The sequence below is a fragment of the Myotis brandtii genome, unplaced genomic scaffold (assembly GCF_000412655.1).
Source record: "Myotis brandtii unplaced genomic scaffold, ASM41265v1 scaffold104, whole genome shotgun sequence".
Classification (NCBI taxonomy): Eukaryota; Metazoa; Chordata; class Mammalia; order Chiroptera; family Vespertilionidae; genus Myotis; species Myotis brandtii.
The window spans coordinates 480,516-491,735 of NW_005353497.1; the positions used below are offsets into that span (position 1 = coordinate 480,516).

At 45.3% G+C, this 11,220-nt stretch overlaps 1 protein-coding gene across 2 annotated transcripts in view; it reads left to right on the top strand.

Annotated features, from left to right (window-relative positions):
* LOC102246577 (chromosome unknown open reading frame, human C1orf21) overlaps window positions 1-10,828 on the top strand; it is a 105,989-nt gene extending 95,161 nt beyond the window's left edge. For both annotated transcript variants that reach the window (XM_005856659.2, XM_014538034.1), the window contains one exon: window positions 10,076-10,828. In XM_005856659.2, the coding sequence (XP_005856721.1) occupies window positions 10,076-10,114 (39 nt within the window). In that variant the 3' untranslated portion in view covers window positions 10,115-10,828. The remainder of the gene's footprint in view (window positions 1-10,075) is intronic.
* The last annotated feature ends 392 nt before the right edge of the window (window positions 10,829-11,220 follow it).

Sequence of the window (11,220 nt, forward strand, 5' to 3'; positions counted from 1 at the left end):
ATTTATTTTTTTTTTTTTTTTACTTTTTGTGGTCCTTTTATCTGAGGATTTGTCCATGAATTTCTCAGTTGTGATCTCTATCGCTCAACGGAAGATAATGAAGAGGTCTTAAATTCATCAGTATTTCAGCAGCAGAATAATTGTATAATAAGAATACTTTGTATAATCTAATGTACCACTAAAAGACCAGCAAATATCACCAATTTGAAAATAGAGATAGATAATGAATTTAAATGGTAGTTTAGTCTATATCACTCCCTGACTGTGCCAAAACCTCATTTTAGGAATATAATATTTTACTTTTATTTTTAGTGAAATTTTGGCTTATGCATGACTTTTCAGATGGAAAATTTACCAAGTTTCACATATTGGTTCAAAAGCTGTTCAACTTGCCGATACGTTTTGTTTTAGTAAAGAAAAGCATAAAAAGAAATTATCTGTCCCCACTATTTTGGTGAAGATCTTTTCATTCTCAGTTTATTTGGACTTTTTTCCTCTGCGAGCTTTCTGGCAACAAAAAGATCTGCTTAGTAGTCAGGGGTAGTCTGTAAAAATTGAAATCCAAATTGTAATTTATCTTTTAAACAACATATACAGATCTGACAAGGCGTTAAAATGACCTCATTCCTTTCTGGTGTGTTACCATAATTGAAATTCTACCTCTTTTTACTCAAAAGTGAAATTCATTGTTCCCATCTGCAATTCAGTTTCCACTTTTCCTTTTGCATCGGGGTATAGAGAGAATGATGAGTTAAAAACAAGTGTTCCCACTATTGAGTACATTTTTTAATTTTTAATTTTTCAATTACAGTTGACATGCAATATTATATCAGTTTCAGGCATACAGCCCAGTGATTAGACATCATATAACTTATTAAGTGATCACCCGATAAATCTAGTTCAGCAAGGGGGTATCATTTAATCTGACACGGGCCAGGGCTAAGTCTGAAGTCCCTTAAATCCAGGTCCAAAAAAATCAAGGGTTTACTGTATAAGGAATCAGTTACAACAGGGAACATTTTTATAAGATAATGTTAAATGTGTCAATAGATTGAAGTGATATTAAAATGACATATATGTGAACAGAGATTTAAGAGAAACTTGAACATGCTATTTATTAGGAAGATGGAGCTGTAGGAAATTTTTTACATTTGATTTTGATTGATGGTTTTCTTGTGTATAAAATAAGAACAATTTTATAAAACGCCATTTTGTAGAACCCTGCTGTTTGATGGTAGTGCTAGTCTCTGCAGCGGCCAGGGGGCCAAAGCCAGCCACCAGACAAGAATGTTTTTTACATGTTCTAATGTGGGGAAAACAAGAAGCAGAATCATGTTTTCTGACACGAAAAAAAATATGTGAACTTCCAAATTCAGTGCCCACAGAGTTTTATTGGAACACAGCCCCACTCTTTCTTTTTTTTCTTTTATCTGTGGCTGCCTTCACCTTACATCACCAGAGTTGAGTTGCAGCAGGAACCATACGGAATGCAAGGCCTAATGTGTTTACTGTTTGGCCCTTGGCAAAGAAAGTGGCCCACGCCTGCTCAAGAACATCAGTTGAGTGTGGCCCAGAGACATGGGCACCCACCTTCTTTATCCCTGCTCCTCTTATCCTCACTCATGCTTGCTTCCTCCTGGGGAACAGCATCTTTGAGGTCACCTGAATGCCATTGTCAGAGAAAGCTTGACAACTGTGTGCCATAAAGCTTCTAACATAGCCTCCCTTTTGTCTGTAGGATGAGGATTTGGGCTTATTAAACACTTCACGAGGGGAGGGGATTAAAGCCGTCTAGTTAATACTCATTCTCTCTTGGAAATGAAAAGCCCAATATACTGGAATTGTTGTCACTGCTGTTGGTACCCTGGGGATCCTTCCCTTAGATGATCCAAGGAGCTGTCAGAGGCTGGAGGCTGTCACACTCCTCCTGCTCATTACAAACCCAGACCTTTTTCCAACTGAAATAATAACGTGTGAGTCTAATTAGAATAAAGCCTGTTAGAAACAGAGACAGCCATTAATGCCTCGATTGGTTTTTCTAATGAACTAAGTCGGGGGAGGAGACGAACAGCACAGCTCATGACTTTTGCTTTTCTTCGGCGTTTGTTGTAAATTGTTGTTGGACCGTAAGTGAAAATGCTATTGAAACGCACCCTGTCTGGAGACGCTCTGTGAGTCCAGCCCTGGCCATGGTCCCACAGGAGGAGGATGGAAGAGCTGCCCTTCACAGGGCGGGGAGGGAGAGGAGGCTTTCATTCTACTTTCCCAGCCTTTCCCGCCTCCTTCTGATAATGTTTGTTCTGGATTCTAGCTCATTGTTCCCACTGCCCAAGGGGTGGAAAGCGGCTCTCCCGCCCTGTATTCCTGCTTCAGGGACAGAGCTTCATGGCCAGATGCTCATAGAAACTTGCATCTGAGGTTGTCTCTGGCTGGTGATACCTGGAGGGAAAGGTTGTGGGGGAGGGGTGTTAGGGGGGCAGAGACGGAAGATGACCCGTTAAATTTCTGCACCAAAATCCAGATGTGGCATTTGGGTTTCATTGCTCACGATCCTCTTTGGTGCTTGGAAAGCCGGTCAGTCGCACAGTGCAGGGTAGAAGGCTATGCAGGAGGCATAACTGAGTCAAGAAACGGAGGTTCAGGAAGCCCACAGTTAGGAAGAGAGAGGAGGAAGACGAATCACGGAAAGGAAGCAGATAGTGGGTAGGAGAAGTGAAATACCACACAGGCCAGAAACTAAGAGGTGCTCCCAGCATCATCCCGGGAGGTAAAGGAGAGGGGGATACACTCTTCGGTCAGTCAGTCAGCACACAGGAGCCTGCTTTGTGACAGGGATCACTCACACTTCCAGACAGAAATAAGCCTCGTTTAAGCCAACTTCTCTAATGAGCCTTCATTACAAAAATTCATGTTTGCTTTCACCAAACATGAAAATCTTGAGTGGAATATCTAGTTTATGTTCCTAGTACATGTGAGGTTCTGTTTTTTAAATGGATTTTAGAGGGGGGGGTGTGGATTTTTAGAAGTGGAGACATCAACTTGTTGTTCCATTTCTTTATGCTTTCATTGGTTGGTTCTTGTATGAGTCCTGACTGGGGATTGAACCGGCATCCTTGGCCTAGAGGGACGATGCTCTAACCAACTGAGCCACCTGGCCAGGGCTCAGTGTGAGGTTCTTTAATGCAGAACCTGGTGACAACAGCAAAAGACATAGTTTAGGATGCCTGACTGAATATTGTGGAAAGTAAACTAGATGTCGTGCCAAATGTGGTTTACACGGGTGTTACCTATAGACATAAAAATGGTGAATAATGGACTGTGGCCTTCTGTTACCCACTTTTGCGCCCCCTGCCGCTGACTTGCCTCTCCTAAGTTCCGGGCCATCCTCAGAACCAGTCTGTGCCCCCGTCTCTGCTGACATTTCTGCTCAAGCCATACTCTGTAACCATTGAATTGCTAAAGAGGGCTGCTTTTTCCACCGTGACCTGCAAAATGTTAACAATTTGCTTCGCTTATGAGAGTCCCAGGACACCTCCTGTATCATGTCATTCAGTAGCCTCCACCTCCATCCCTACACACACACACACACACACACACACACAGCACTGCCTCCCTCAGACACCTGCCTATGCATAACCATTGTGATAGGGGCCACACAAGGATTCCATTGGGTGTCGAAAAGACATGTTGTCTAAAATTACTATAAAACGTGGTGGTGGTGGGAAGGACCACTGGGAGAGGAAGAGACCAGCCCCTTGAACAGCTGGGGGAAATGTCACTTGAAGAGATGATGTTGTGATGAGATCATAAAGATGCAATAGGATGTGAGTATGAGAGAAGAGAACAATGTGTGTGGAAACAGTGGTACCCAGCAAGGACCTGCCTGTTTGGGACATGTGGTGATCGGTCCTGTTGGTGGTGTTTGCGTGGCAGCAGGGAGCACAGGAGCCATATCTCAGGAAGCTTTTTTTATTGGTGGAGGGGAGGGGATATTCGATGGATTTTTGTCATGCTTAATAAAAATGCTGCAATGAAAATATTTTTACACATGCTCTTAACAACTTTATGGAGCTATAATTTACATACCATAAAATTTATTCATTTGAAGTGTACAAGTCAATGAATTTTAGTAAATTTACCAAATTGCACAACCGTCACCACACTCCAGTTACAAAATTCCCCATCACCTCAATAAGATCCCTCCTGCCCACTTACAGTTCATCCCCTCTCCCACCTCCAGCCCAGGGAACCAATGCATGTATATTTTTTAAATATGTGTTTGGGAGTTTATCTTTGGATACTGATTTCTATGATTTCTGTAATGAAGGGTGTGTACATTTTTATGACTCACAATACCTATCACCCAATTACTTTTCAAGGCAGCTATGTACCATTTTACACTGAGGCCAGCAATATATGAGAGTCCCATTTCATTGTGGGTGTGGCTATTTTTAAGTAATAGCGTTATTTTAATTTGTATTTTTTATTACTACAGCAGACCACTTTTCTGTTGGTGTGTTTACTGGTTTTAATTTGCTCTGAATGAGTTTCCACTTTGTGCCCTTTTGAGATCCTCTCCCTGTTCATTTTTTTTAATGGTGTGAGCGTCCCACGTAACTTCCATCACGCAACATGTAGGCTGTGGGTATTTTTCCCAGGATGAGGTTAGCCTTTGTATTTCGTGGCATTACTTTCTGACATGCAGAGTCCAGTCTCCCGTGATCAGATGGGCTCTTCTTCCCTTTTACCTTGTGGTCTCTTCTGTTTCCTTGAAGCGTTGTCTCTCTCCAGAGCTTTGACAGAAGTTCAGTTTGACATTCTGTTCTATTATTGCTAAGATGTGGCACTTTGATTCTTTTGGAATCTGTTGTTACTGGTGATTCCCTTTGTCAGGACTTAACTTTCACACATCCTAGGCTGCATTCCTTGGATGTTTTCTTCTGTGTTGGTAATTTTTTGGTGGGTCCATTTAAAAAAAACACACACAACTGTTGTAAGACAGAAGCACATGCAAAGGAGGGAGACCTCGATGGAGACCACGTTATTTGCAGATGATGGACCAGGGATGCTGTTGATCGGAGAAGGCCTATCCTCCGGTCCCAAAGGCCCGGACTAAGCCGTTCTGTGGGCACAAGCAGGGTTTGGGCTCTGCTGCTGAGGGGTTTCACAGGCAGCTTGGAAAAGCACCTGACGTGTTCCAGCCGAAAAGAGAGGGTTCCCTGTCAAGGGTGGAAAGCGGAGGCCGCCCTACGTTAAATGAGAGGTCAGAGGGGAAAGCCTCTAAGTCCAGTCCAGCTCCGAGATTTCAGCTCTCTCTAGTGTTTTCATCCTTTCATTTATTCAGCAAATACTCATCAAGCGAGGGTTCCCTGTCTGCAAGGTGGTAAGCGGAGGCCGCCCCACGTTAAATGAGAGGTCAGAGGGGAAAGCCTCTAGGTCCCGTCCAGCTCCGAGATTTCAGCTCTCTCTAGTGTTTTTCATCCTTTCATTTATTCAGCAAATACTCATCAAGCATCTGACAGGCTGCCGACACTAGTCTAAATCCTGAGGGTGCAACAGAGTGTGAAACAGTTCCTGCCCACTCGTTACTTCCATTCAAGGGGATAGACAGCCAATTAAGAAATTAATTAATACACTAATAATGTCCGGTGATGATAAGTAATATAAATGAAAATGAAGCAGAGTAAGACGTGTTATTGAGTATAGGGTGTTCAAGGAAGACAATGAGGTGACATTTGAGCAGAGATTTAGAAGGAGAAGTAATGGATGCATGAGGGCTGGGGTCAGCAGGAGCCAGCCAGGAAGGAAGAAGGACAAGCATCCAGGCCCTGAGGTACACGGCTTGACTAAGGACCTGAATGTAACGAATTGATCTAGCTGTGGGCCAAATTTCTCACCTATGCAGTTTATGAGCTGTTGGATCTATTGATCTCATTTTTCAATATCATCATAAGAGCTGTAGTTTACTGAGTACCTACTATGTGCCATGCTTTGCTAAACACCTTATGTATTTTACTTCTAATTCTCACATCAACACTGCAAGTTAGGTCTTACTGTTCCCATTTTAAAGATGGAGAAACTGAGGCTCAGTGCTTCCTCTCAGTCATTTTGACCTAGCTCTAATCCACTCCGTTGGGAAAGTACGCAGTTCACAGTTGATTCTTAAATGCCTGAGGTGCATGTATTAGCCCAATGCACCCTTGTTTACAAAAATATACTTAAGACTAACAGGATAAAATTGCACCTGAAACTGCACGGTCAGGCCTAGATTGCTTGTGTACTTAAACTTGAGGAGGAAAGGTACTGTAGGCACTTTGCAGGAACAGTTTCTTTTTTTGAATTCGCTCATTGAGCGTTCCTCTTTCAACATGCAGAATTTTAGAATTTGAATGCATATAAGCAAAACCCATGGACACAGACAATAGGGTGGTGAAGGACTGGGGTGAGGTGGGTGGGGGGGGAGGACATATGTAATACTTTCAGCAATAAAGATTTTTTAAAGCTTGCAGAATTTGAAAGTAGGATAATGTTTTTTCCTTTGCTACTCCTTAATATCTCTAATTCTTAGCCTAGACATTTCAACAGGCAAAATCATTTACCCTAGCACCTTGGAAATGTATGTTCTGAGTTGACATAAACTTCCGTACGTTTCCAAGAAAGTAATGCAAACAGCGGAAGAGGATCGAGGGTGTTCCCCTGCAGAGTAAGGGCACGGTCGGAGACACTTCAGTCAGCAAATGCTGTGATGTGTGTGTGTGTGTCTGCACCAAAATGCCCATGTGGTTCTTCCAACAACCCTTCCTGGTCGGCATCATCGGGCATTTCCGGTCCTCCACCTTGTGGGGCCCTGGGAGGGACCCTGCTCTGTAGCTCTCAGTGGGGCCTTTGCACAAGGGTGGAATTGTGTGCAGCAGGCGCTCATTCCAATTGCCCAGAGCCCCTTGACAAAGACTTCCAGTTTGTAGTCCCTTGCAGGGGAAAGGGCGTGCTCCAGCTCAGAGAATGCTGTGTGTCTCCCACACCCAGCTACTCCCACTTCCTGCCTTCTGACAGCTGAAGGTTTTAAGGCGCTCCTTTTTAGCACAGCTCTTTAAAAATGCAAATGAGACTTGAAGTCATGTCACAGAAGCCAGCTCCCTGTCCTGCCCCTGCCCCGTAGGGCTGGTGTGCAAGTGGGGCCCCAGGTGATGCCAAGAGGAGGCCCCTCACTGCGCAGCTCTCTCTGCTTCCCATTTCTTAAAGCGATGCCGGCCATCTGCGAGCTCGTGCTCTTGGTGTTTGTGATTTTCAGGTTTCTGTTCATAAAACATTTGTTTCTCAGAGCTGCTGACAGGTGATAATAACAAAAATGAAACTGATTTGAATTTGAATTTTGTTACCAACTTACTACAGTTGGTGGGGCGGGGCCGGCGGGGAGGGCACGGATTACCCTGGGCCCTTGGGCTGGTCTGAGGTTTGCCCACAAGTCACAAGGCACCCCTCCCGCCTTGCAGGGTTGGTGTGAATACCAATGAAATAATGTCTGCAAAGCAACCAACGCCGTTTTCCTTCTCCTTCTCGCAGCAATTATGGTCATTCCAGAGGAGCCGATGCTGTTTATATAGATTTGTTCCTCCAAAGGAGGCACTTGTTTATGGTCATAGTCAACGTGGAGGGTCTGAAATGCACCTTCTACTTCATAACCGCGCTTGGGAAATGCAAGTTGCGGTCTTGAGTGTACACAGACGTTTATATAGATTTGTTCCTCCAAAGGAGGCACTTGTTTATGGTCATAGTCAACGTGGAGGGTCTGAAATGCACCTTCTACTTCATAACCCGTTTATGGAGTTGGAGACGCTGCTTTATCAATGAGTGCACCAGTTCGCCTGTGTGTTGTCTGTCTGTCTGTCACTGGGCCCAAGTCTTCCTTGTGGATGAGGGGCCCTCTGAACCCCATCCTGGCCAGCTGGGCCTTTACTTCGATGTGAGGCCTGCGTTAGATAGAAGAAGGGAAAGGACTTAGGTGTCTGCCATAGACGTTTTATTCGAGAGCGTGTACATGTGGCCTGTCTTGGGTGCAAGGCTGTGGTGGGAGGAAGGAGTCCCTGACACCTGTCAGGTCACAGTTTAGGACCTCAGTCCTCACCTGTCAGTCGCAGGAAGGGGTCCCTATTCCTCTGCCAGGGGGCTGGACGAGCACGCGATTTAACAGTCATAATAACACCAGCAGCTAATATGTATTGACTACCTGCCAGGCACTGTGTTTTTTTCCACTTAATCCTGATCATAACCCCCCGAGGCAGAGACGATGATTATCCCCAGGAAACCAAAGCCCAGTCATTTGCCGATGTCACACAACAGCGTGTGTCCCATATGCACTGGAAATGTGTCCTCTGTCCTTACTTTTGAAAACTCCATGAGCCCTGCCTTTCCCCTCCAGCTGAACGTCCCGTGCCCACTTACAGGTCGACTCTTGGGCCTTTGAGGAGAGCCCCACCTGGTAGGTGGGCTTCTAGCATAGCGTTGCTATGTCCGGATGTGTCCTGTTCCCCACACTGGGGAGTAAACTCCCAACAGCCAGGGTCCGTGAGGTTCTTCTTTCTCATTTGCTTGGGAGGGGTCCCAGGGAGACCGTCACTGTGGGGTGACTGCTGAGCGCACTCTTCTCTTCTCAGGGAGGTTGTTGCCCAGTTTCTCTGCCCAGGAGGCATTTTCATGCAGCGAATAAAACCAGCCTGGAGACCACACTGGGGTCAGGCACTCCGCAAGTAGCAGGGGGAGAGCTGGCAATCAGACAGTGGAGGAAACTAAAATACCCTAATGAATGCCAGGAATTTAATCTCCAGCAACCCTGTGAAGTAGGGACTGTTGTTAGCTTTGTTGTACAGATGGGGAAACTGAGACCCAGAGAGGTAACTTAAGTGAGATCCCAGAGCTAGAATCAATCAAGATACAACCAATCACCCTTCAGCCAAATGGTCCAGTAATTCATCACGACGACAGTTAAGTATTAGGAGAATGGGAAATACTCCCAATATACAGATACTGTGACAAAGAAACATGTAATACACTTGGTAAATAGTTTTATGCAAAATTATTATATTCTTTAAGTTTGAGATGCTTTTATGAATAAGTTCTAGTTATTGAGAAAATTCTGTTTTTGAAGGAATATTCCCCCCCCAAAAAAAAAAAATTGAAACATATAGCGTGTATTTTAAAAGAAAAAGGATAAAGGATGCAAACAGTATTAATGGTGACTTCTACAAAGCCCTCATCTGCGACATTGTAATGCGGGCAGGTGTTCTGTTCCTGTGATGGATTACAGACCAGGAAGCCGTGGGGTTCAACCAAGGCAACCCAGCCAGGTCAGATGTGGAGCTTAAACCCCAGTCCTCAGGGTGCCTTCATAGAGTTTACGTCCTGCTGGAAAGAAGATGAAATATGTTCACATGTCGCAATTGCATAGAGTCCGCAAGCCTTCTTGTAAGCGAATGAATCAAAGGCATTTTTGTCTTTCTGGTGCATCCCACACATGCCAAACATAGTCTTAAGATATGTTATAGTCATTGAGTCCTTGTTGTTGTTTTAATCCTGTTTTAATTTAGAATGGATTAAAACGAAGACATCCCTGGATTACTCCATCCCCTTCTGTAAAATTGTAAATTCCGGGCATGGAGACGCAGCTATCAGATGTGAGCTGCCCTGGCCCCAGCGGAAAGCGACTTGTTCCTTGTCCATTTCCGTGTCTCTTGTTGATGAGAAATTGGCCTCCTGAATGGAGCATCCATGTGCTCCTCTCTCGGTGAAAGGCTGGGTCCTGTATCGTAGTATGAGTTCTTACCCATAGAAAGTAAGGGCTTATTTGGGGCTTGGTCAGATTGCCATGCCTTGAGGTCTCTGCAGTTTATAAATCGGTATATACAGTTTCTAAACAGGTCGTCATGACGCATCTATCCTGTTGGCCGGTGGTCGCTGATGAGCTCTGGGGTTTGGTGCAAGGAGACAGGAGCCGACAGAAAATGGATACAGGAGTGACTGTGTCGGGCTCTGCTTGGAATTTCTCACTCACACGTCACTCTCTTCCTTTCCCCTCCAGGGTCGAGATTACTGTTCGGAAGAAGAGGATATCACATAGCACCGACCTGACACCCGAACCAGGAGCTACTACTGTGTAAATAGGTGACACCCCAGTCGAAATCTCTGCAAAGGTCGGTCCTCTTCACGGAACAGCACTATAGCAAAAGAAGATCGTTCCATATCTTTGCCCCATTAAATTACAGTGTTTCCTAATGAACTCGCAAAGGAATATTGCTAAAAAAACAAACAAAAAAACCTGTCATTGAACTTTCTTTGTTGCTGCTAGTTAAAACCTGTTGCAACTTTTCACTTCTCTCGTGTCCAGGTGTGCAGCAAAATTCTGCGATTTCACCTTAAAGATACTGTCGGTCTTACAGGGGCTCTCCAGCCCGCTTTCTATGAGATGAGGTAGTGGTGAACTCGGCTCTCGGACTTCTGTTCTCGGGCGGTCCCGTTTCTAAGCGTCTCCTTCCCTCTCTCCTTCCTCCCTGTCTGTCCCAAAGTGGTCCAGAGCCTTGCTTCTCGCGGGCGGGCGATGTTGCGCTTTGGAGATGGGATGGTTGCCACGGCAAGCCTTGGTTCCCCGCTACGAAGCGGCAGAAAGCATGCTGTGACCTGACTCCTGTTTCGTTTACTGGGGTATCTCCATCAAGCAGTGAGCTCATGACATTGGCTTTGCTCAGAGGCAGACGGACGTGTGATCACAATCATTTCAAATCCCTCTCCCCCACTTTTTTTTCTAAGGAAATAAACATTTTACTGTTTTTATGTATCCTTGTCTTCTCCCATTCATCCAGTTCAGTGTTCTCCGATGCTCCTGGGTGCGGAAGAGGAGCCCTCCTTTGCCGTGGCACCGAGACTTGGCCTAATGGCTCCCTACCCCTCCCAGGGGTAAGCGACCACGCATTAGCTGGGCCGCAAGTGGTCAGAAGAGATGAGGGGACCCCCCATGACTTTCTAGGAGGGCCCGAAGCCACCCTGTCACCTTTTTATTAGCAAAGAAACCATCCTACTTCCTACTTCTCCCCCCTCAGTGACTCAGAGCCTGGTCACTTTATGTCCCCCTCCTTGTAGCCCTGGATAGGACAGTGAGAAAGGGTTCCCTCCCTGAAAACGTAGCGCATTGACCCTCGAAGGAGGTCTGGAGGCCGTCGTGGGCGATGT